The sequence below is a fragment of the Drosophila nasuta genome, chromosome 2L (assembly GCF_023558535.2).
Source record: "Drosophila nasuta strain 15112-1781.00 chromosome 2L, ASM2355853v1, whole genome shotgun sequence".
In the NCBI taxonomy this organism is placed as follows: Eukaryota; Metazoa; Arthropoda; class Insecta; order Diptera; family Drosophilidae; genus Drosophila; species Drosophila nasuta.
This window is the reverse complement of record NC_083455.1, coordinates 21653090-21680194: the sequence shown is the minus strand read 5'-3', so window position 1 is coordinate 21680194 and position 27105 is coordinate 21653090. Positions and strand designations below refer to the sequence as shown.

Genomic DNA, 27105 nt, shown 5'->3' with positions numbered 1-27105 from the left:
TAGAATTTCTTCGTAATAAAACTTAAAAATTATGACAGGAAATGCATTAAACAATGCTGGTTGTTTCCAACATGTTCAAAGTAGACTGCGCAATTTTTGACTCATGTGAATTAGGCTGTGCGCAATTTTTGACTCACGTGAAGTAGGCTGTTGACGCAAATGAGAGCCGACTTAAGGTTGGTTGCGCTTACGTAGATTTTCTAAATGGCAGCACTGGTAAGCGCAAGGATAACGTGCTGCGCGCGTAAAATTCCAAATTCAAATTGTGTATAAGAAAAACAACGTCAGAGTGTGATGATTTTTGTTATTTATTTTCGTTTGTAATTTCATTTAAACATTTTCTATAGTTACTAAAATTACTTATGCACTGTTTATTATTAATATTAGTTAAATATTATTGAAAATACATTAGTTGTTTCACGAAACAATTTATAAACATCCTTGGTACGTTCGCTGCCTTACAGTTTGCTTTCGTTTTATTTACTATATTTTTTTTTATTTTGTTTGTGTTAATGGAAATATATATATACACATATATATTTGTATATATATTAAAAAACTAACAAATAAGTCTAGATTTAGTTACAGTTTCTCACTTATATAAGTTTCCATGTTTTCTTTTTTCTTTTTCATTCGCAATGCAATACAATTTAATGAACTTAACATAGTTGCTTTTTTTTGTTTTTTGTTTTGTATTAATTCGATTTACAACTCTTTGCCAAGTGCGGTTTTATAGTTTACTTTTGTCGTATATATATAAAGGGATATATATACCATATAATACACACGAGGTTCTGGTTTTTTTGTGTTTTCTTTTATTTTGTTTTTATAGTCAATTTTCTCGTTTTTTCATTTCCATTTTTTATGTATGCATATGAATTTTGTGTGTTTCTTTTTTTTGTTGCTTTCATTTAGGTTTTTTGTTTGCATTTTTAATGAAAATATATGTATATGATTTGTTTTTGTTTCTATATATAAAAGTTATGTACAATTTTTGTGTGTTTAATGAAATTCCCTACTTGACGAGCTTTTTTGTTGTTTTGTGTTGTTTTTTTTTTTAATGCGAAATTATTGTTAAAACTTTTCAAGTGTATGAGCATTTTGTATTTTTTTTTTTGTTTTTACTTCTGGTTTTGTGTAATTAATTTAATTCGAAAAATGAACAACAAAAATCGTGTATATTACATAACAAAGAAACAGCAAAAAAATGAAACTTGCAACTGTCTCCGTTTCTGCTGCCGAGCAGGGCGCCGTGGGGCTGTGTGAAGGGCGGGTGGAGAGGGAGGGGCAGAAGGAGAAGGAGGAGGAGAGAACCCAGTTTAAAGCCAGCCAATGGCCTACAGACTATTTTTGGCACCGAATCAACAACATAATAAAAAAAACGTAACGAGACGAGTAAAATTGCGCCAACATTGCACAAAAGCCCGCAAGCTGTTTTACAGCAGCTGCAACTACAAATGTATCTGCATCCGCATCTGCATTTGTATCTCTATCTGTAACTGTAACTGTAACTGCAGCTGTATCGCTGTCGCTGTCGCTGCTGCTGTTGCTGTCAGCTGACAAAGTTTCGCTTGCGCTCAGAGCACTGAGGCTGGCGAGCCGGTTACTTTTTGCAGCATTTGCATGAGTTGCTCCGTTGCCGACTGATTGCCACCACCACCACCAACACCGCCATTACCTCCCACACCTAGTCCAACACCCACGCCCACGCCCACTCCAACGCCCATGCCCACGCCCACTAGACCACCGCCAAGACCACCACCGGCAGCAGCTGTTGATGATGGCGGCGATGAGATCGATGTGGCTGCCGATGCCGATGACGAGGACGATGGCGTCAGCGCCAGCTTGGATTCTGGAGCAACAAAAGAAGCTGAGATTAGATTCGATCTGTTTTGTTTTCGTGACATAGACATGTTATGCCTATGGACTGCCTTGCATACTGTCATCGCTCTCCAGGTAGGTCACGTACGAGTCTGTGCTATCCGGATGATGGTGCGACGTTATGCCCGAGTCCATGCTGCTGCCCCCGGGCGGCCCATTCATTTGCTGACCCGGCGGTGGTGGGTGTGGTCCCTGCGGCGGATGCGGCGGCAGCACCGGCATTCCATTCAAATCATAGCCATGCATCTGTAATGCAAAGATAACAAGCAACACAACATTTTAATTAAATCGTTATAAGTTTGTTATTTAAAAAAGGGTCCCATGATGATGTTAAGTACATACATACATAAATACTTTTTATATAAGCCTAACATATACATATATATTTATGTTCATATCTATCTAGTCACATTTGTGGCATTTTGTGGGAAGCTTTTCATCACTGATTTCAGTATAAAATGCAACAGCTGTTAAGCAACGAGCGCTAGATGGCGCCAGTACTCTCCTTGAAAACGTTTCAAGTGTTAATTTTGTGTTTAATGTGTGTAATGAGGTAATGAATATATTTATGCTTAATATGTTTCCGATTATTATAAATGTAGTCAAATTAAATCACTTACACAAATGTTTTAACACCTTTTGGCATATTTGAATATTAAAACTTAGTTTGCTTATTAAAAACGCCAAATTATATTTACCCAAATAATCTAAATTCTTTTCAAATACTTATGTATTGTATTTAGTATTGAAGAAGTTATTGCCTTTACAGGATATTTCTCGTTTATATTATTTATTTATTTTCATGTTAATTATTATACCAAATAATATATATATAACTAAAAGAAGGGAATGCTAGCTGTTAAGGCCATCGACTCTCTCGTTCATAAAATAATGAAATTCTCTTAAAATTCCCCCTTTCTTATCAAAAAGTGTTTGAAGTTGTTATTCTTACCTGATTGACCAGTTGCTGAAATGCGGGCGTATGCGTATTGATGGCCCCATTGCTATCGAGATCGGCGTGCAGGGCAAAATCGCTTAAGGCTTTCCATGGCGGTTGATATGTCTGCACGTCCAAACCCTGCAGATTGAGAGGCGAATCATGTCGCACCGGCGAGCTGGCAATCATGGGGATGCCCTGCATGGCGCCATAGCCGAGCTTGCGCCCCTCCTGAAATATATTTAAGACAAATATTAATTGATGTTAATGTAGTTCAATAAATTATGCATACCTTCTCCTGTTGCATTTGCAGTTTCATTTGAATGGTCTTCTTTTTGTCCTTGCAGCGCTTGTTCTGGAACCACACGCGGATGACACGCGGCGAAAGTCCTGTCATCTCAACCAGCTGCTCCTTCATGAGCGCATCAGGTCGCGGATTAGCATTGTAGCAGGTTCTATAATATATATATATATTCTTGTTAAGTTTTGCATTATTTAATCGAGGGGAGTAGAAACTTACCTCAGCGTATGCAGCTGCTTTTCATTGAGCACGGTGCGCACTCGCGTCGGTTTGCCATCCGATGGACCCGAGGGACGCTTTTCCCTAATACTTTTATGTGAGCCCGATTCACTGCCAGAATCTGCAACAGAGAGAAAGAATTGAGAGTTAAAGCATTGTTGCCAATGGATTCGCAATCATTTTTGCTATTTTCGCACACGCTTTGAAGTTGCAATGATAAATTTTCGCTCAATGAGTTGAAAATTCCAATGTCACCCCAAAAATAGATCCCCCTTCTTTTGTCAGCCTCCCTGAGGCGGTAATTGGAATGTTCGACGGCGGCACGGGCAAAATTCATGCGTGATTCCAGTCTTCAAGTTCTTGTTTTTGTTTTTGTCTTTAGTTTTTTTTTGGGGCTCGTAATTAAGTCGTGTTTCACAACACTCGCGACAAGTTGTTATCGTTATCTAATTTTTGATCACATCGATGAATGAAAAGCAGCGCCAGTCACCAACAAATATATAAGCAGATCGATCTCGATCGCGATATCTTTCATCGTAGGTGCGGTGTTTCGTTTGAAGGTGCAGCCGCCTTCCAAAATATTGACAAAAACATATTGTAAACAGTTGTGTCTTTTGCTCAGTTATGCCAAATTGCCAAAAACTTTTATACAAATTAAAGAGATGCGCTTGCAAAGATCAAAGAGGCCACGAACTTGACACAAAAATTGTTTTTCCTATTTTTCCAGTAGAGAAACTTCTATGGGTTCAAGTACTAAGTGAGAAAATTGTCCTGACGAAATCAATGAAATAAAGTCTTCAAAGGATATAAAAAACTAGCGCAGCTTATTATTTCGTAATAAATAAAGAGTACAAAAAACTATATATAACAAATTCTCACACTTGGAAGAAACTAAAACAAAACTCTCTAAAGATTAGGAAATTTCTCAGCGAGCTTGGAGAATATCAAGGTAGTATTTTGAAGGGAAATACTGACTTGTAAATTAGGAATATTATCTGATCGATAACTTCTCAAGGAACTAGTAAAGGTAAAACTACTGATCTTGTTGTCAAATGAAAGGAGAGAACTAATATTACTTCACATTTTTTTCAAGGAATTTCAAAAGCAAAAAGGAAGTTGTAAATATGACTTAGGAAACTTCTCAAGTCAAGAAGCAACCAAGAGAATTATCTGATCGATAACTTCTTAAGGAACTAGTAAAAGTAAAACTACTGATTTTGTTGTCAAATGAAAGGAGAGAACTAATATTACTTCACATTTTTTTCAAGGAATTTCAAAAGCAAAAAGGAAGTTGTAAATATGACTTAGGAAACTTCTGAAGTCAAGAAGCAACCAAGAGAATTAGTTGGGAAACTGCGAATGGAGATTCCACTAGGGGAACTTGACTTCAAAGGCCCGCAGTTTGGCAAACACACTTGAGGTAGAGGTTGAGGCATCGCTGCGTGCCGCATTCGAGTAGAGAGCAAACAGAGGCACTAACAACAAGTGGGCAGGCAGCAAGCAAAACCTATGAATGGCAGTCACGGGCGGAAAGAAGCTGATTGATCAGGCGCTGCAAGAGATCGAAGATCCGACGATCGTAGAACCCAAAACTTGATTCACTCCTAAGCACGAAAACGAAAACGAAAAATTCCCAAGAAGTTGTCAATGTTTGCCCGCTTGAATGCTTCAGTGCAATGCCGAGTATATTGTTTGCCCCTGTCCCTTCCCCTGACACCTTTTTGCGAATTCCCCGTCAAACTATTAGGCACCTAGAGACTCCCTCTCACTCGCTCTTTCTGACTCCCTCCCCCCTCACACTTGTTGTTGTCTTGCTCTCTATCGGTGTGTTCGCTTCAAGCCCGCACACGAGCTTCATTGACTTTGACAACACCGCCGCATGTTGATAAGGTCTGTTGGCTTGTTCGACGACTGCAGCGTCTCCTCTCCACTCTCCACTCAGCTGACTGCTTGCGTCTTCTTCAGGTTAAACAATGAGATTATGTTGACGATATGGTTTGACAATTGTCGTACATTGTTTGACGTTTGACGTTTGCCGATTTCTATTGACTCTCGTATCGCTTACAAGGATGTAACGCTGTTTTTCTAAGAATAAAACACGACCGCAACCCTTTGTACCTGCCGACCCACTCTCTCATGCTCACTCTCTCTCTTTCCTTATCTTACTACCTCATTGAGTGAAAAGCTATTTAGCCTAATTAGGATGCAATTGCAATCTATGCGAATAACTAGGCCACAACAATGAGCACTGTTAACCGTCGTCGTCGTCGTCGTCGCTTTTCGCAATTAACGCTAATTGGCAATAGTTTTACGCCTTGGAAACTAGCCAAGCAGCGTTGACTGCGTTTTGACAGGTGCAACTTATTTCTGGTTATTGAAAATACTGAATATTTATGGATAGTATTTTGATAAAGTTGCAAGAACTTTTGGGCGAAGGTCTTTGGAACTTTGAGGAGAAGAAGAAATCTTTGACAAAAGAGGAATAACATTAAATAAACATAATTTATAAGAAATTTGGAAGAAAAATAGATGAAAGAGAAATAATACTGAGAATTTATTTATCTCGAATTCTTTACAAATTATACTAAAATATAAAAATAATGCTGGAAATTTATATAAGGGCAAATCTTGAAATCTTCCCAAACAATCCTTTAGATTTATTTAACATGTAACTACAAATATGAATGAGATGCCATTATTTCTTTAAGGAATTTCTGAAGTAATTCCTAAATTAAAGTACCTAATCTATTTGTAGCATAAGATAATTATGTTTTAGAATCATTTCTCAGCTTCAAATAAATTGATGCACTCTATTTCAGTCAAGAAAAGAGTTTCTTAATCTTTCAGCAACTATAATCACGTAAATCACCTAAACATCCCTACGAAATCCTCCCTTAAAGGTAACCCACAAGATTCTCTAAAGTTAAGAGTATAAACAATGGGATAATAAAACGCACTTCAAGTCGATGTCAAGACGAGAAGTCGAACTCGAACTCAAGTGACAACTTAAAAGTCACTTGAGTCAATTAAATGAGAGATGAATATAGGCCTTGAATGCCTTGTTATTTGGTAGTCGTAAGGTGAGGTTGGCTTAAAGTAGTTGTTGATGTCACTCACCTGACATTGAACCCAATTCGCTGGAATGGTTATTATTGCTAAGATTTGTATTATTGTTGTTACTACTGCTAATGTTGTTGTTGCTCTCCACCGATGATGATGTTAGACTACTCTGCGATGATTTCTCCAGCACATCGTGATCCTCCTTGCAATACAATGCGCCCGCGTCGCGTAACGCGAACTCATCACCTAAAAAAAAGGGGAAATCAATATTATTGTTTATCCAAAGAAGGAGGGGAAAATTGCGATGAGATGTGAAGTATTTACCTGGCAGCAATTGTCGGGCACACGCTGAACAACGAAAACACTCGATGTGAAAGATTTTCGTTTTGGCTCGCATCACAAAATCATTTTTGCTAAAGGAGTTACCGCATTTATCACATTTTGTACCAAATAACCTGCAATAAATACAAATATGTATATAGAGAGTGAATTTTAGTCTCATGATTAGCTGGCAATGTGAATGTATTGTATTGTAAATAGCCTTGAATAAGTTCAAGTGCTGACCGCCTCTTGTTTATGGCTATTGAATAACATAAAAAAATACAAATACAAATACAAAAATAAATAAAAATAAAATATCAACAGCAGCAGCAGCAGCAACGACGACAGCGGCTGCTGCGCTGCGAACATCAATCATTTGTGCAAGTAAAGTGTTAATTTATAGCCATGCACGTGCTAATCAATTATTCAAAGATTTGCCTGGCAAATACCACAAAATACAAGTAGTTTGGCTAGACTTGGCATATCCACTTCAATAGAGTCAACTGACTATTCAAACCTCATTGCGCGCGTCATAGACACAGTTTAGCGCAAAAAATGATGAAACCCGTGAGAGCGACAGCTGTTGCCAAGAATCTCTGCCTCCCCCAACAACTGGTTGGCACAATAACCGTTGGCATGCTCCATCTAATTAACATGGCCAACAAGCGTTTTCTATTGAAAAAGGCCAAGCGCATGATCAGCAGCTCAATGGAGCGTGTAGCAGGGTATTTGAGATTGTCAGAGTAAACTAATTATTCCGATTACAACATGCTTAGGAATGTCGAGAAGTGTATTTGCGGCAATTTTTAATTGATTCTCTTGTGGACTTACCTAACATAATCACGCTTGCAATAGGTTTTGCCATCGCGCACAAAACACGTACAGCTTTCGTCCAGAAATTGCCTGCATTCCTGGCACTTTAAGCACGCCGCATGCCATTCCAGATCGGGTGCGACTCGCAATATATACTGATCGTGTATTTGTCCACCACAGCCCACGCAATGTGATAAACGTTGTTTTTCTGCAATGATAAAAAAAGAAAATATCCGTTAGAAATGCATTTGGATTTGAAATTTTAATTACAGCTGCTTGAATACCGTTAATAAGCTCACTGGTATGACTGCAGTTGTTAAGCTCGCCACTATGGCACTCGCTTTACATTTAAACATCAGCTGTAAAGCTTTTTCTAACACCACTGTTAAGTTGACAGTTCCACGCACTGTTAAGTGAAAAAATGCGATCGCGCGCGGCAAACGTAACAAAATTACCATTTTTTTTTTTATAAATAATGTGTTTAAATATATAGTGATTGTATTGTGAATTGTGATAATGTGCTTTATTGCCGACGGCAAATGCAAAGCGTCTGCATAACGCTTAAATTGTGTTTTAGCTGGCGCTGCACTTTTTTCTTTGCCAATTATGCGGCGTCCGAAAATAACTGTAAGCAAATATAAACAAGTAAGTACGAAAAACAAAGATGGCGCTAATTAACAAAACTGAAACCAAATAATCCACGGCATCAGGGGGGTCGAACCAAGAACAACAAAAACTTTTGTCGAAAAACATTTGAAAAATTCATAAATCTGCCAAGCGACGCGCACAGTTTTCAAGTATTTAAGTTGCAACTCGGGGTAAAAGTTTTCGTGCGTCGCCCCCGTCTCCAAATCTCTTGTCCTCTCTCGCGAATAGCAGAAAAAATCAATGCAATCATTGCCACATTATGTACGAGAGCCAGTTCGCGCCCTCTCGCTTCCTCCTCGTTACCTTCTCTTTACAGCCTCCGTCTTGTAGTACTCTGTATAAATGTATGTGAGTGTGTCTGTGTGTGGGGCTGTAATCCATGGCAGGGCAAACGTAACAAGAAAAAAAAACGTAAAAAGAACTTTTGCAACAGGAAAAAGTTTTAGCCTGTTGAAAAATTAAGAAAAACTTTGACGCGCGTTTAGCACGTTTTAAATGTTTCGTTGAGGCCTCCTCATCCCCGCCCCATCAACACACATACACACACAGACGAGGAGTGAGAGAAACACACACGAAGCTTTGTGGCTGTTTCCTCTTTGTATCTTTAAACGTGGCTGCGTATCGCAGTTTGTTGTATTTGTATATCAGCCAGCGGCTGCTGTATACGCACATACATATAAATGTAATAGTGTGTGTGTGTATCTTGCGTATCTTTCGCACTCGCAGCCTCTGCACATGAATTATTTATAAAGGCGGAGCAGACAAGTTGCTGCTGTTCGTTGTTGTTCCTTTTTCTTTGCTGCCGCTGTAGTTGTTGTTGTTATAGTTGTTTTTGCCTTCTTTCTTTTTTCGTTTTTGGCGAGTTTTTTTTCGCCTGTGTTTCTCGTTTTGCTTGTGTGTATTTGTTGCTTTCATGCTTCCAAGCACTTCAGACGCCAGCATTTACTTCCATGTACACTGCGTTCGCTCTTCGCTCTCTCACTCCTCCACTCTCTTCACTCATGTCTCACACTCCCATAGCAGTCGGCCTTCGTTAGCAGCCCTCAAGCTCAAAGCTTCATGCTTGAAGCTCTCCAGCCTCAGCCTTTGCCTTTGCCTTTGCCTTTTTGCGTGGCATGTGCGCTTTTTTCTGTTCACATTGCTGTTGCGCTCACACTCAGGCGCCAAAATGCGTGCGATCTCGCTTTCGCTCGCATTTCGCATTGCCTATAAAGCTACCCTATATAGTCAGTCATGTGTTGTTGTTGCTGTTGCTGTTGCTGTTCTTGTTATTGTTGTGTGTGCGTGGCCACCATTTTTCTTCTTCCTCGTTGTTGTTATTGCTTGAACTGTTTACTGTTCTGATTGTTGTTGTTGCTTTTGGACAGCTTCTTTTGTATAAATTTCCAGGCTGCGTATCTTTTGCTGACTAACATTTCGCATTCATTGTTTGTTGCCTGCGTGTGCTTGTATGTGTGTGTGTGTGTGTTGGTGTTGGCCTTAATGATCCTGCGCACTGCGTTTTCATTTTTCTTTTGCTCCCCTCTCCAACACCCCCAATACCCACACCCATACACACACACGCACACACACCGCAGCCATTACGAGTCGTAATGGGAATTTAAGCGCAACTCCAACGTTGCCGCTGTGTTTGTATCTTTTTTTTGCTGGGGAGTTTTTCGGGGGTCTTTCCGCTTTTGCGGCGTATCTTTTGCATGTTGTGTGTCCCAAAACCGACCCCCGAAAAACTGTTTGGGGGTTGTTGCCACTGCGGGGGATGGCTTTGGCATTTGGCGCGTCGTGGTTTGCGCGATTTTTCGTTTTTCGGCGCTTTTTGCGGCACACTTTGGGACAGACAGACAGACAGACTGGCAGACGGACGGATGGACAGATGGTGGCGGCAAAAATGCAATTTTCGTTCCGTGTTTGTCGTCTATGAATTTTTCCTTGCCACTGCGGCAACGCTTTCGCTGTATGTGTGTGTGTGTGTGTGTCTGAGAGTGTAGATCCAAAAATGGGGAAGAGACAGAGGAGGAGGCAAAGCGAGGGTGTATGAGGTGTGGCACATGCGGCTGTTGAGGCTTTTTCACTTTTAACGAGCAATGCTTCGGCACAGCATTTTGCAACATTTTGCAGCATTTGCAAGCTGCGTGTCATTTTTCCATGTCTTTGCCATTTTTCGGCTATAAATTTTTCAATTAAACAACTGACAACAGCAACAACTGGCAACACGTTGTGTTTGTTTTTTGTCCAATGTCATTGCTGTTTGCTCTCGCTGTGATCTTGGCTTTAAGTTGAATTTTTATGCTTGGTTTGTTGTTAAATTGTTTTATGGTTGTACCATACTTGAACCTTTTTTTCCTTATTGCCAATTTTAAATAGGGTAAAAAACGCCAGAATATATATCTACTTCAGCTAGCAATTTGTCGTTGTAAATACATAGACAACATGAAGCTAAAAGTATCTCAAGATTGGCTGCTAACTAACAGCAAATAGATTTGATAACGTGTATCTGGCGCGTTTAAGCGTTTTTATCTAATTACACGCGTTTCGTTCGTGTAGAAGTTGCAGAGGAGAAAGGAAAGTGTTTGTGCTTGCTTGATGGATATTTATAAGCTGTGCTGTGTGCTAGCTTGACGGATTTCGCAATAAACATATCATGGCAAAATAATGAACGCCCATCGAAAATGTGGCCAAAATGGTATGAGATGTGCAGCTAACCGGCAGCTGCCTTATCACAGTCGGCAATCTTTCAAAAGGTCCAAATCGAAACTCGCAAAAAAAAACGAAGAGTAAATGCAAGCAGAGTTAACCAGTTTTTTTTGTTGTCTTCAGCAATGGCAATGGCTGTGCTCAGTCTTTGCTCCTTGTGCTCTCTGTTGGCAGTATCGCTTTTGCAGCCATGTTGTTGTTGTCGACAACAGCAACATGCAAAATGCAAAGCATCGATAAGATACAAATGCCAGAGCGAGAGCGAAAACGAAAACGATGAGAGACCAGCGCACTCAGTACGCAGCACCCAGTTGAGGTATGAAAAAATTATGGAAGCTCTGCGGATATGCGCGCGATTTCAAAAGCAACTACTGTTTAAGTCTGCTTCGGGTCTTCTGCCTGATTGGGGTCTGTGTGTATGTGTATGTGTGTGTAGCTTGTGTGGAGTCTGCAGCAGCTACCTTTTGATTTATGGCGCATTTGTTGAATGAAATACAAAGCGCAGCCACTGACAGTTGAAAAGCAAGTGCCGCCGCCGAAAACTAGGAATTTCACATGCTCATAAAAATGCGACGAGCGACACCGAAGATACAAGCTACAAGCTACACAACAAGTCGCCCCCACAATATATATTCGACGGCAAAACTATCAACTTTTTCGTGATTGCTGCCGCGTGACTTCTACGAAAATTTGTCATTTTTCCAGGAATAAAACGAACCGATTTTTTCCTTTCCTTGATGGTTTACCTGTTTTGTTTTTTTTCGTTTTGAGTTGGCCTGCAAAGCGAAACGCTTAAAAAATTAATGATGACAAGCAAGCAGCGCTTGGGAACACGTGCCGAATGCACGGAATCGACCGCTGATTTCGATTTCTCGAATTCACATTTTGACAGACTCATCAATTTTGTAGATAGTACGAAACGAACGCAGCCTTCATCCTCCTCCCTTTCCGTCTCTCTCTTCCTATATCTCTCTCTGTCCATTCAGTTCGGTCCTTTTGGACGTTCTCCACTGATTAGGCAACATTCGTTGGTCATTGTTTTGCTGTGCTTGCGTGGGCTGGGTTTGGGTTTGGGTTACTTCCCTTTCGGTGTTCATCTGTCTCTCTGTCTGTCCAGCTGGTCATTGGGTTTTTGTGTGGAAGGAAGCTTTGTGGTTTTTGATTTGTTTGTCTGTCTCTGCTTGCTGGATCCTATCAATTATGTGGTCCCTCTATATCTGTCTGTGTCCAAGCCTCCTCCACTCCCGCTCTCTCTCTCTTATCTTTCACTCTCTTTCTGTGTATTGCAATTTTGGGGTTTCTGCAGTCCCCAATCGTGCTGATTGTGTGTCTTAAGTTGGCTTAATTAAGTGCAGTTGCTTTGACAATGACAACGTAATCTTCATTTTGCTATGGGCCACATCAAAAACAACAGACCGCTCCATAAATATACATTGTACCTTCATACTACATACAACATAAATATGTATGTTTGTACATATAAATTTGCCTAATTAATTACACAAAACACCAAAGAGCATTTCGGTTGGGGGAACACAACGCACAGCAATAATAAAACAAATACAGGCCGTGAAACAGATGAAGCGAAAGAGTAAATTGTAAAACTAGAGATGACAACGTGAGCTTCATTTTGAAACCATTTAAAAATGTTCAGAATTTTTTAATATTAGAGATTTTAATTCTGTTGGAACTTATATCAAAATGAGTTAAATTCTATGGTGAAAATATAAGTGATGAGATTAGGATTTATTTTGTTTGATATTGGAATCTAGAAACTAGAGATGACAGCAACGGCTGAATAATCAGCTATTGAATTGACATTGAAAAAAAAAAGATTTCTTATGATTAGAAGATTCCCTGTATTAAAGTTTCTTAATTTTTGTTATTGTTTTGCTTGTTAATTGGGATATTAAAAACCAGAGATGAGCTGGAATTTAAAGCCAAATAAGGAAGCAATTTGAGATTTATTAAAATTGTAGATATCATTTTTGTTGTTGTTTTTTTATGATTACTATCCAAAATGTTATTTCTTATTATTTTTTTATGCTAGACACAATTTGAGCCTCCACCTCTAGCTATTAAGATATTAAATTTCGCATAACTCTTGAGCTATTTTTGCAACAATTTGAGCATAGCTATTCGTGTGTTGAATATTCAGACTCTTTTCTGCTCTCTTTAGCTAACTTTAAGCCTGATTTGTATACCAATTTGATTGATAGACAGATTTGTTCGTGTCACGCGCGTGGCGTTCAAACTCTCCAATGAATGTGTGTAATCCCAAGCGCAGTCAATATAAATATAACAGAACTGAACAGTTGGCTTCGAATTCGAATCAATCGGCTCGATCAATTCAATCGATTCCAAAATAAAAAAAAAAATAAAACTAAAGAAATAATAAAACAAAAAAAAAAACAGAGAGTGGAGATGAAAAAAGCAGCGGAGAAGAAACCAAAAGAAGCCGCCGGCTGTAGACACTTTGAAGTGTTTGATTTTCGTATTGGCCGATCGTTGTTGTTGTTGTGGTTGCTGTAGTTGTTGGCTGTCGTTTTATTGAAGCCAAATTTGAATACGAGACATGCAGCAAGCAGCAAGCAGCAGCGCGGCAGAAGCTGCCAATGCCGCGACATCAAAGAGTGCCTGGACTCAAAATGGACATGGGCCTGCAACACAATTTATGCCAGCCAAAAGACACACACACACACACACATACACTGGGAGATATTTGAGTGGTGTTGCAAGCAGCAGCAGCAGCAACGGAAATGACCTTTTTGTGAGTGTGTGTGTCTGTGTGTGTGTGTGTGAAACAAAATGCCGACGAGTCGAGACGAGGCAACTGCAACCGACCGAGTTCTTCTCGACTGCGGTTCAGAATGCTGCCACAGATTGTTGCCGTTGTTGTTGTTGCTGTTGTTGTTGCTGTGGCTGTTGCCGTGTTGCGTGTTGCTTGGCGCGCAGACAGATGACAAGACGCGATAGTGTCGGAGCCTGAGCTCCTCTGAGCTTCTTGTACAACCGGCTCGATTGTACGGCAACAAAGTAGAGAGCGAGAGAGAATCTTGGACACGCGGGCTAAGTGATGATCATGATGGGTTATTAGGCAGGTTGCGTTGACAACGCATTTGTCTTGGCCCAACCGCCGACGCAAGGATCCCACTGGGTGTGTACTCTGTGTGTATGAGTATGTGAGTGTTTCTGTTTGATAAGCGCGCGACATTTATTTATGGTGTTTTAACACAAGTGTCGCCAATGGCCAAAAAAAAAGGCGCCTTGAAATAAACCAACGATCGGAATCCCTAACAACAACAAAAAAGTCAGTGAACAATAAAACACAAGCGACAAGAAAGGTTCACAGAGAGAAAGCCATCGATTCAATTCGAATCCAATTTTTGTAGACTGACGGCTCAGCGTCAGTAAAGAGTCAAAAAGTGTCAAATTAACGTCAACTCGACTTCAACTTCAACTTCAAGTTGAACGTGGAAAACTTGCCTCGAAAAAGTCGCGCGTCACATCACAGCAAATGTTGCGCGGTGTATAAAGAAAAGCAATTAAAGCTAAACAACAAATTGAAATTCAAATACAAATTCGATATCCAAATTGGAAATCAAAATGCAGTTTAACCTTTTAAGGCCGCATGCAACATGTTGCAAATGCTGACAGCTCAGACGCCCCACAAAAAAAAAAACCAAATATAAACGAATTTACATATTCAACTAGTTTTGCAGTTTTTGCTTTGCTGTTATCATAAATGCGTTTGGCATTTGCCGTGTTCTTTTTCCATTTTTTTTCGACTAATTAGCAAAACAGTTTTGCTTTTTGGCCAAGATTATGTGAGTTTAAGATTTGTTGTGGGGATTTGCGTGTGGCACATTGTTGCATTACAGTTTGTTTGCTGTTGTTGCTGTTGCTGTTGGTGTTGGTGTGTTTGCAATTGTTGTTTTTGCTCTCGATGGCAGGCGGCTTGTGTAAATATTTGACCTGACGCGTGTGAACTTTAACAGTTTTTATGCTTTATTTGTCGCAAATATTGCGCAAACATGGCCAGGCAAGCGAAGCAGCTCCCTTTCGTTCCTACTCCCCGCCCTCTCTAGCCTAGCTCTCCTCTTCTCTCGGGCAGCTCCTTCCTTCCAGCTAACTCTTGACTGTCTGTGGCAGCAACAGCAACAACAACAACAACAACTACGTTTGTCTTGTTTGCATTTCGGGCTTCGGGGATGTTCAAGTTGTGTTGTCGTTGTTGCTGTTTTTGTTGCGCATGCGCGCACCTTTTGCACTTGCGATTGTTGTTGTTTCTTGGTGTTGCTTTTGCTGTTCTTGCATTGTGCTGTTCAGAGCCCCCACTCATCCCCCACAGTCCCCTTCTATCGACTACACGTGCAGCGTGCAACATGCGTTAGCAACATACTTGCAGCAGTCGGCAAAATATCACTTGAATGCTGCAAATTCTACAAAAAACTGCAGCTAGAGAGGAGCAAATCAACAGCAGGATGGGATTTAATTAATGATGTGAAATGTGTGGAGCAAAGGAAGCTTAAATTGACTGCAGTTCAAGTTTAACTTCGTTAGAATAAACTCGAATATTAATATACATATTTCTCTATTTAAAGAACTTGCTATTAAGCTATGGTTTATCATTATTAAGCTTTAATCAATCAAAATATTCCAATTAGTAAACAATAATATACATAAATTTCTTGAAAAAGATAGAAAAAGAGACAAATTTAGTCGAAATGTGCTTAAAATGCTGAACTATCCAAATTTAATAGTGAAAAAAATCATTTTATAAAGACAGAACTTTAAGCTTAAGGTGAATGATTTTAGAGTTATTTATTTCTGCATAACTTTATCAGTCTTATATGATTAATATTCAACTCAAGTTGTTGCTAATAAGTGTTATTGATTGAAAATAATATTATAATATAATATTTAAAGTAAGATATTTCTGATTATTTAAATTTTATGCCGCCAACTTCTCAGCATAACTTTAAATATTTTTATTCTTTTTTAGAAGCCCTTATTTGTTCTTTCGCACTTTCCACATTTTTTCCCCAACTTTGTTAAGCTTTTAAGAACTTTTGCTTATGCTTAAATTTAAGCATGCGTTCGAGTGCTCATCTCTAGAGATGCCTTTAAGCGTTTGCTTTGCTCACTTGGCCCTCGCATTGAGAGTTGAGGTGTGCCTTAAAGCCACATTCCTATGCACATTGCGCAGTGCGTATGAGTACGACTGTGTGTGTGTACACCGTTATAAAAACTTAAGACCTCATTAAAAGAGGCCGCCGCTGCTTTATGGCTGGTGAAGATCGCGCTGACCATTTAACGCCGTCATCTTATAGTCATTCTCAGTTCTGGCATCTCGTTGTGGTCCTTTTATATGCCTTGGCTTGAGAGTAACTACAAAATATATATACTATACGTATATATGTTGTGAATATTTATATGTGCATAAAGTTGAAGCTGGTCGATTACGCGCACGCAACGCAACGGAACGGAACGCAACGAACGCAGCAGAAATGGTCTAAAGTCTAAAGTTGCCGATCAAAATATTCATTTGGAGTCAGGCTCACAAAATAAAGGAAGGCCGCCAAAGGCTGCGCGTTGTTCATGCAAATTTTAACTTCATTTCGGCTTCGTTTTGTTAATTAATTTATATTATTTTATTTGGGTGTCGTATACAAGCGAGAGCCACAGATCTCGGTTGATGTTGCTGTTGTTGTTGTTGTTGCTGTTGCTGTTGACATGCCTTGTGGCTGCCTGCAATCGTCGTTGTTGTTGGCGTTGCCTCTCTCTCTCTCTCTCTGTCCCTCTTGGCATCTGCATCTTTGGACACCGCCAAACGAACGAACGAACGACAAATTTATATTTAATGAGCTTCATAAAATTTGAATTTCAAAGGAGCATTGCACCGCTGCGGCATGTTCGAACTGTTCCTGAACTGTCCCCGGATCTGCGGCGTTGATTGCTAGCAGCAGCAGCAGCAACTCGAGTCCAACTGCAAGTCTCAGTCTCAGTCTCAGTTTTAGTCAGAGTTTGAGTCTGAGTCTGAGTCTGAGTCTGACTGTGATGCCGGCAAACTGGTCAATGAAGGTATATAAATTGCTGGTTTTATGGCGTTTTAAGTAGGCCTGCTTTATGGTCCTGCTTGAGGTCTCCACATTGCACTCACTTCTGCTGCGTTGTGCACTAGGCACAGACACTCACACCTGATGCTATGATTCATTGGCGTTGGCTTCGAAGACTTATTGCTGCCCACTTAGGCGACAAAACGTTGCTGAGGGGGAACTTCTTCGGCACTGGAACTGAAAACTAAAGACGAATCCCCTTTTTACCCTACATATATCCTACCAACTGCAACTTGTTCAGCGAGTTTCACACTTCGTTGGCAACATTTCAATTTGACATAATGAGCTACATTTTGTTACCAGTAGGCATAACCACAGATGGTCAAGCTACCAATGCCAACACTAGAATCTTAGCAGCCTCAACATATGAAGAAAACATGTGTATAAATTATGTTCACAGGGCTTTTTTAAATTTGATGCGTAAGTTATCAATTTCCATTTGCATTAAAATAACTTTAAAATGTCTGCCAACAGTTTTATGGCTTCATGTACAGATTCTATTCTAGTATTCTGATATATTGATAAAATATTAAAGCCAATAAAAAGTATTTCCATTTCAATTTTTAAATGAAATTAAAAGTTTTTGCTTTAAATTCCTCAGAGTATGTATAAGAGAATTTTGAATTGAATTAATTCTGTTAAATCTACACAGATGAATAATAAACTTCAACTCGGATGTTGATTTATCTGCTGATATATTTATAACTATTTCTTTTATTAACTAGCTGCAATATTCGGAAATTCTGTACGCTGGCAATATCATAAATATTATGAAAACGAATTCATATTTCGACAAGCTCTCAATAGCCATAACTAGATGACAACAAGTTTTGTGTAAATTTTCGAAACCAGTTTAAAGAGTTTAGCATTCTGTTTTTGCATTGATTTATGTTTCATAATTGTGACGTTGTTTCGTTATTCGCTCACAAATTATTTGATTTGATTAATTCTGGTTTTTTGTGTTGTGTTGTGTTGTGTACGAAATGACAACAAATTATTGTTTTTGTTTTGGGGAAGGGGAAGTGGAAGGGGAAACAGTAATAAACCATGGTCGAAATAATAGTGTCACATAAACCAAAGTTGGCAACATTGAGATGTGCAACTTGTTTGGCCAGTTTGATGTCTGGCAACATTTCAATTTGACATAATGAGCCACATTTAGTTGCAGGTAGGCAGGCAGGCATATAACGATATAATATCCTCGCTGCAAGTCAAAATATTTTGCAGGTAACGGTAATTAGCCAGACTAGGCTACTGTCTGCCAGCCTCGGTCTACGGTCTACGCTCGTTCTTCAATTCCAGTCTCCAGACCGCAACGTCGTCATCTAATTTTTGAATGAGTTGCCCCGCAGCGCGACCCTCCGACGTTCGACATCGTCACAGCAAGCGGTCGGAGAGAGCGAGTAAGGAAATGAGAGTGTGTGTGAGATAGAGAGAGAGAGTGCTTGTGAGGGGCGGTCAACCTGTTGATAGCCTCTCGTCTGGCTGGCTGGAATATCCAGACGATACTTGAGATTAAGAGCTCTCAATACAAACAAGCGACATGCTAAATGTCTCTCTCTCTCTCGTTCGATGCGGAAAAGTAGTTGATGTGTAATGCGATATATCTGCTTTAGATGCCTATTATATAAGGCAAGTCCTGCTGCCACTTCATACAAGTGTCGCTTACAAATTTAGTTCTTTTTTTTCGATTTGGTGTACTTCAGCTGACGCCATCAATTGAGCCGGTGGCGTCTCTCAATCGTCACATTGGCGACTTGTCGGCGACTTTTGCTCTATTTTTATTTGATGTAACCAAATCTCGGGATTTTGCTCTCGTTTTAAAAGAATCTAACATTGAGAATGCGTTGTAGTTGCATCCTGTTGGAAGTTATTGCTCTCTTGTTATTGTTTCAGTTACTGTTACTGTTTTTTGTTTTGTTTTTATTGTCTCATGGTTAATTAGTCATTAAAAGCGGGTTATAAAAATGACACTCGTAAAAAGTGAGGCAAGAGAGCGCGAGCGCAAGCGCGAGAGAGAGACAGATATATGGGCTGCGAGGCGCCCCCCAAAAGAGCTTTAAAAACGACGCCATTAAAGAGTTGTGGCGCGTTGCATGCAACACGCCAGCAATACACAGTGACGCAGAGCTCCATTGCTGGCCAACTGACAGTCAGACGAATGCACCTGAGCACTCACAACACACTCACAACACACTCACAACACACACACACACACACACACTCGCTGTAGAGAGGTGTCATATGGCGCAGCGGGTGTTCCAAGCCCAGTTGAAACGGCAGCCCAAAACTAACATGCGCCCCCCCCGAAAATCCCAGCGGGAAATGCGACGCCAAAAGGCGCCGTTTAATGAGCGCCTGGAGAGACACAACACAACAACGAAACTCTGTGGAGTTTCACTTTGGTGGTTGATTCTCTGACTGCGACTGCGACTGTGACTCTGGTTCTCGTTCTGGTTCTCATTTCTGTTGCTGGCCATTCAAAAAGCACACGCGATAAACGGGCGTGGCATGCAACAAGCCCTGGCCAGGCAAAAACCAATTTTGGCATTATTTATCAGTTGATTTATGTGCAACTCGCTCAAAATGCAAGTTCCTCAGTCTGCCTGCCTTGCCCTGCGCTCGCTCTCTTTAATTTTGTTTTCTTCTTTCTGTCTCTTTATTCTTTTTGAAATTTAATATTCGTTTTTGCCTGGTCGGTAAACAGTAGCTGAGCGCGCTTGACAAGCGCTGACACCTTGACTGAACTTTAAGAGCTCACAATTTTAATTGCACTTTAATAGTCCGCTTTAGTCTGCTTTAATATGCCCAGTGGCCCAGGCCCAGGCCTGGGTCCCCAGGTCAGACAGCGACTCCATTCGAACTCGCACTTGAACACACGCGCTGTAATTAGGCCACAACATCATTTGGTCTTTAAGCTGCGTACTATCTGTCGGATACTCCGAGTTAAACTGCAGCTTTCGAGCTTATGCAATTAATATTTTACAACTTAGAATGCAACATTCAAACAACAAGGGACTTTGCAATGCTAGAATTTAGTATTCGTCTAAGAGATACTCTTTAAAGTGTAAATAAGAATATTTGTGAATTTTAATAAATTTTGCTTTTTCTATAAGCAGTTCTCTCTTCAAACTAAAAAGTTTTGCTATTAATTCATGCATGAGAATATTTTATTTATGTTTCATATTTAACTTTTCTTTATTGATTTTGACTTTCTTAATAAGAAGTTCTCTCAAAATTAAAAGTTCTTTTTATTAATTCTTATATTCCAAATAAAGCTAATCCAACACTTTCATTGCATTTATCTTCTAAATGCTTACTCATCATTTAAGTTCGTTATACTTTTCTTAGTTTATGCAAAAATGCTTGCATTAATAAAGTTTGTTATACTTTCCTAAGTTCCTACCAAAAATTCTTCAATTAATCGCACAGCCATATATTTAAAGCTAACTTTTCTGGCATTTTAATTTTGTCATGTTCGACTGACATAAATATAAACAATGTGTGAAATATATTTGCAGCGTTAACCCTTTTTGATTATAGGGCATTGAAATGGTCTCCTTTGGCACACCCACATGACAAAATTTATGCGCCACTCGCTAAAAATTTCGTCTATATTTTATGGGTTTGCTTTTTTCGGGTTTCCGGCCCGATATTAGGTATTTTTGTCCTGTCTCTGACTATGTCGATTGTCGACTGTCGACTGTCGACTGTCCACTGTGTATATCCCATTCCCGCTCCCGTTCCCGCTCCAGTTTCTGTTCATGTTGCTCTGTGTGTTCCTGCTCCCGCTGTCAGGCTGTCTGCATAGGGTGATAAAGTTATTTAGGCGCAAATCATAAATTCCAAAAAAACACACTGAGAACCCTGAACGAAGCTTATCTGATTTTGCACTTGGGTCCGGCACTAGATCAATATATATATACTACTTGTGTGTTAGCCTGAAACCTGTGCGGGCTGCGCTTGATACGGGGGACTAAAACAAAAAAAAAAACAAAAACAAAAACGAAATAAATACCGGACCCAGATTCCGAACCACAATTTGAGAACCCCGAAAGACAGCTGTGCGCCTGCGCCTGTTGTCACATTTGAAATGCATTTGTCGCATGTATTTCTCAGTCTGTGTGTTGAAAGGGACTTCGAACAGGCGACTGACGAGGCAGTCAGACAGTGAGACAGTTGGAGGAGATACGCAAAAGTAGAATTTGATTTTGATTTCAGGTAAATGCTGCTCGAGATTTGTTGTTGTGTTTGTTTTCGTAGCCTCTCTTTAATTAACAGCTCTTGGAGCGTCCGTTTGACTTGTGAAATTAGAAAATTATGCCTGGAATTTCCGTTCACAGATGAGCAAAAAACCAAAAAAAAAATCAAAACAGCAGCAAACATTTTTGCCCATTTGCTTTACTGATTAGCCAACGTAAAAATGATAATGAGTTATCGAATGATAATAAAAAAAGGAAGGGGGCTAAAATTGGCATACAGAGAGGAAGCAAATTAGTTGGAATTACAATTCGAAATCTATGTGAAAATTGAGTTTACGAAGTAGATGAGCAAACAGAAAATTAAATTTAATCTTAAAAGCACAATTTCAAAGCTAAATTTAAAGTGCAGAGAAATTTAATTATAGATTGCTAATATTGGAAAGGCAGTAAATTGTTGAAATGAAAAATTAAACAACAATCTCTATAAGTAATTTGAATTCAAATCGATTTATTTCACTTTTGCTCCACTAGCCTTCAACACACAGCTCATATTAAAGTGTGACTTGAAATCTCAGCAAAAAAAGAAGAGCTAATCAAGAAGCTTGTATGCATTTAGTATTTTTTAAGTAGCTCTTAGAGACTTTTTCGTATCTTGAACAAAATCAAATTATGTACGATTAATGATGTGTGTAGAACATTTATGGCCACGAGAGGCAATCTGTTACCCATTCGCCTTTCACGAAGCTTTATGACTGTCACACGCTCAGACACTTTATAAATATAACCAGCCACCCTACATACAACTACTACTACTACCTATATATGTAGTTAATCTATCCATCTAGCTGTCCGTTTCTATCTCGCAATCCCATCCGTAAGCTTTGTGCCATTCTCCAACAGCTTCGCCAAAAAAAACAACTTTGCCTTTTATGGCCAAAACATTTAAAGTCACATTTCTCTTTAGCTCTGCTGATGTTGTTTTTGTCATTTAACCGATTATTTGTAAAATTATTTTAGCTTTTGCTTCTTCTTGTTGTTGTCTGCACATTTGCCCAGTCAATTTTTCACAATTAACTTTCAAAACTTGTTAACGTTTTTGTTGTTTGTTGTTGCTGCTGCCAAAGTTTTTTTTTTACAATTCACAAATTTAAATTAGCTTGCGAATCATTTAAATCTAATTAATTTTAATTAAATTATGGTAAACAAATTTACACACACACACACACTCACACACACAGCATCGCGATGCATGCAGATTTTTGAGGCCAATTGGCCTCAAACTATAAAATGAAAATCGTTTTGATTTTTATGACCGCAAATAATTGTCAATTTTTAACGAGTTTGGCATAAAAACCATGGATTTTATTAGACGTCCGGCAAAACCAGATCAAGAGTGGCAAGAACGAGGGGAAATCTGCCAATAACATAACGAATAACAAAACTGTTATTTGTCACGAAGTATGCAACAAAATTTGTATATTATTTGAACGCTTGTTTTAGTTATTAATCCGAAAAGTTTTCATTGGTTCTTGTGGTGTGTGATTAGAATCTTTTTCGAAATAAACAAAAGAATGAAATAAGATTAGTAAATAGTTTGAACTCATATTTTTTGTGACTAAAGTCATTTTAGAACTTATAAAAGTTAAAGAAAAGTTCTTTAATACAGTCAAACTTATATTTATATTTTCATTCCTTCATAAATCCCCTTCGAAGAGTATTCTTTCATAAATCCAATATATAGATATTATCACAACGCACTTAATTTCGGTTCACTATTTTCTGCTTCATTTGAAGATTGGCAAACTCCACTCGAGCCGAGCAAAAAATAACAAATGAAGAAAAAAAGTGTCGCTTTGTGTAAACAAAACTTCAACTCGAGCGGCTTTTGTGTATTTCCTTCTACTATATTTAATTAATTTAACGACTACTTGAGAAGTTAGCAACGACATGTGTGTGTGTCCGGTTATATTGCGAGCGAGCGAGCGAGCTAGCCAAAGAGGGGGGGGGTACGGGGTTAGCTGTGGGGAAAGCCAATGGGCCTGTGACATGAAAAACTCATTAAAATGTTTACAGGCGCACAAAATCAACAAACCAACAAAAGCAACACTCGGACAGACAGACAAACAGACGAGTTGAAAAACAAAAATTGAAAATGAAAATAAAATACGGCAACTGAAATTGTTTTCATTTCAAATATTATTCAACTAAAGAAAAAAACAAAATCTGAAATACTCACAACTCGAGACGAGCGAGCAATAAGTTTTTGCCTTCAGTTTTGTTAGTTTTCTGTGCGCAAGTTTCAATTTATTTCCCCCTCCGTCAACCTTCCTTTTTGGTTTCGAGCACAAACTTTTAGTTTTTGGCAAAGTTTTTAAATTAAAATTTAGTTGCATTAAATATTTAGTGTGTGCGCAGTGCAAACTAATTAAAATTGAAATTACAATGCGGCTGCATTTTGGACAGTTGCAGTTACACTTTCAGCTAACATCCAGCCACTGTCTATTAGATACAAAATGTATCTGCAGCACTCACTAGAGTCGTTGCTGGTGTTTTTGGCTCATCTATTATTCAGTGTCCACTGCATGAACAACGTGTTTATGATTATGATTTTTCGTCTTTCTCTCGTTTTATGTGCGACTGTCTTTCTGTATTCTGCAGTCCCTTCTGCACTTTAAAATATAAAGATTTTGAGGGAAAATAATATAACTTTGGCTTTTCAATCAATCAACCAAATGTTGTCAATTTTCTGTTTCCTCAAAGATAATGCCTTGTTTGTAGAATCAAAATTTTTGTTAATATTTATATTATTTTTATAGCAATGACACTGAGTATACGTTAGTCGTGTATTCTCGTCTAACGTAAAACATTTTTTACTTGTTTTTTTCTGCATGTTTTTGCGGTCTTTTGTCTGGTTAGAAAATTGGCAGCTAACATTTGTCACAATTTAGCGTCAAATAAAATTTAAATAAAATATATTTTGCCACATTTATAACACAAACACACACATGAACATTTTTTAATGACACTTTTGGTTAACTCATGGACGGGCTGGCAAGCATTTAAAAATGCATGAAAATAATTTAGAAATTCAGTGGTATGAAAATATGGTCAACATTTTTCCGGGCTAGCCGAAAAAATTTGTCAGTTGTAAAATTGATGCATTTATCGCATGCGATAAATTTACTTTTTGCATTCGCGCACTTTAATTGCGCGGTGCGCATTAAAATGTCATTCAACCATTAATTGGGCGGCTGGCACAAAAAATTATATTCTACTTTAAAATAAAACACAGCTATAATTTAAAAGTTAATGCCGCCACAATGCCCAAAAACAAAACAATAACAGCAATAAACGACCAAAGTCTAAGGGTTTTTTGGTTGACCTTCCAAAAAAAGGAACCATTAAATCAGCTTTTTGTTGCCATATAATCTTCGGACTGCATCTCGAGTGTAATTGTCAGATAGCAGGGCTTTAAGTTCTCGTCGTGTACTTAAAATTCAATATATCTGATATATGGTTATGCATTTGTATCTTTAAGATGCATTATACGAGTTATGGCTTCCTGGGAGATGGCATAAATCAACAATAATTTGTTTCTTAAAACGTTCCAATTATCTTTTATAATTTTAATCAGTGCACGCAAATAAAGTATATTTAAATATAAATCTTAATTATTCTCTGAAGCTTGAATAAAAAATGTGAATTCACTAAATTAACTTTTGACTTTAAATTGCATTAAAGATAATTGTTTTAACCTCGAAGAAATTCAGATTAATGCTTTGATTATTATCCATTTCAGTATTTTTAATATTGATAAAGCAATAATGAGGTACAATTTAAATGTAGATTATTTTAAAGAGAACTTAAACTTCGATTACAATGCTAGCCTTGACCTAAATTATCAACTTTAAATTGCTAAGATTTCTTCCTAAATGCCACAAGTGTTTCACCTTATAAACAAACTAACAAAAACTTAAACTGAGTTGTCTATTTGTTAGACAAACCAAGCAATCAAAATGTTTAACGCCTTTTGTCATTTTATTAGCCTTTAATGTCAACAAATTTATGTTTTTTTTCTGTATTTGATTATGTGACAATTCCACAAAATATGGATGAGTCTTTTTTATTTTACAGTTGAACGAATTGCTTTTACTTGTCAATTTTCTGATTATATTAACTTTTTTAACTTTGATCTCTCTTTTTTTTTGTTTTTGTTCATTTTTCGAAAGGTTAATGGCAATTTAATTTGCAAATTTTTGTTGTTTTCTGTCTAATTTGTTTTTTACCGCGACAATGACAATAAATAAGTCATTAACTCGTTTAAATAGCTTTATTAGTCGCATATGATACGGGATGTGATGAGTGGAGGTTCTAGCTCTATGACTACATAGTTAGCCGTAATGTGAGTAATTGAGTTCGTTTGCCCCAGTTAAATGATTCGATTGTTCAGTGATGATCGCTATAATTAAGGATTAGCTTTTAGATACGCCTCGATAAACTACTTCTATCACAAAATAATTGTGGTAATCATCTGATCATTGGGTGAGAGTAGAAATAAGTGGTACTTAAACAAATATGTGATCTGATTAAGTTTTAAAAACCGAACAGTATTCAGAAAAGGTTTAAAGATATTTCGGACATACTGAAAATGTTTTTCAAAGTGTTTGGTCTTTCAAAACAAAGTACTTTGGTTTCTAAAATGCGGAGTTAGTGAGAACTCAATTGTTTTAAATTAGAAAGTGTTGTTAAGTGTATTATAACAAGTATTATATATTGTATCTTCCACTTGATCTTTACTATAGTTTCTCATTTAGATTTTGCGATATTTGTGCCGGCTTCTGTGATTTGTAAACTGGTTTTTATTCGAACCGAGAAAGAGACGTGGGAAATACCGACGGCTGTTCTGGGGGCAATTAGAATGTGATGCATGAACCGATTTATGGGCACTTTGAGATTATATCTGCCATACTATATATGGACGTAGTATTTGGGGAGAAGGTAGTAATTGTTTTGTTGTTGTACTTACTTATCACATCATGGCCGTGACAATCCAAATCCAGGTGATGATTCATCACCAGCGATGGCTGTAATCCAGTTTGATTGTGATTGTGATTATGATTGTGCAATGGTAGCTGGTGAGCCAAATGGCCACCAATCTCTGCCATTACCATATATTTGGCTTATAGACCGGCAACCACCCAAAACACAATTGAGAAATTAATCGGAACAAAAACTCAAAAAAGTCGGTAACTCAAAAATCGCGCAAATGATTTTTGTGCATTTGAGCAAAAAGTTGTTGTGTTATTGCTACGTTTTCTGTTCTCCCAAAAATTTGGATCCGACGCTGCGACTCCGTTTAATGTGAATGCGATTGCGTTTGCGACTACGGCTTTAAGGCACTTTTTGTACAGATACAGTTTAGTTAGCTTGAGATACTTTTGTATCTTGTTGCGGTATATAGCGAGATATATTTCTTATTTTCTTGTTAGCTTTTTTTTGTTGCTTTACTTTACTTTCTTGCACGCACTCTTTTGTCGGGGGAGACTTAAGCTGAGCCTACGATGTGGTTGAGATTGTGGTTGCAGCTGCTGGATGTGGCTTGTTGTTGGTTGGTGATGTTGGTTGTTGTTGTTGTCACAGTTGGGAACACACGCGAACAGGTAAATGTAATAACGCCATAGGTAGGGAGTTTTCGCAGAGTTTTCTCGGTTATCTCGTATCCAAAAAGGCGACGGCCCAAAAAACCGTTTTGGTTTCTCAATTCTCAAACAAAACGACAGCGACGACGACGAATGCGAATGCGACGGCAGTTACCGATGACGACAACCGACAATTGTTAGGGTGTGTGTGTGTGTGCTGATGTTGTTGTTGCTTAACGTAACGCACAACAGCAGCAACAACAACGACGACGAC

The 27105-nt window shown here is 38.5% G+C and overlaps 1 protein-coding gene across 1 annotated transcript; it reads right to left on the bottom strand.

The window, feature by feature from the left end:
- Positions 1-290: 290 nt before the first annotated feature.
- LOC132796533 (insulin gene enhancer protein isl-1) lies at positions 291-27105 on the bottom strand. The gene is made up of 9 exons (XM_060807737.1): positions 26219-27105; positions 7551-7740; positions 6723-6853; positions 6456-6644; positions 3339-3459; positions 3111-3273; positions 2834-3049; positions 1941-2127; positions 291-1852 (listed from the first exon to the last, which is right to left on the bottom strand). The coding sequence occupies exons 1-9, from the start codon at positions 26361-26363 to the stop codon at positions 1578-1580; spliced, it is 1617 nt and encodes a 538-aa protein (XP_060663720.1). The 5' UTR covers positions 26364-27105; the 3' UTR covers positions 291-1577.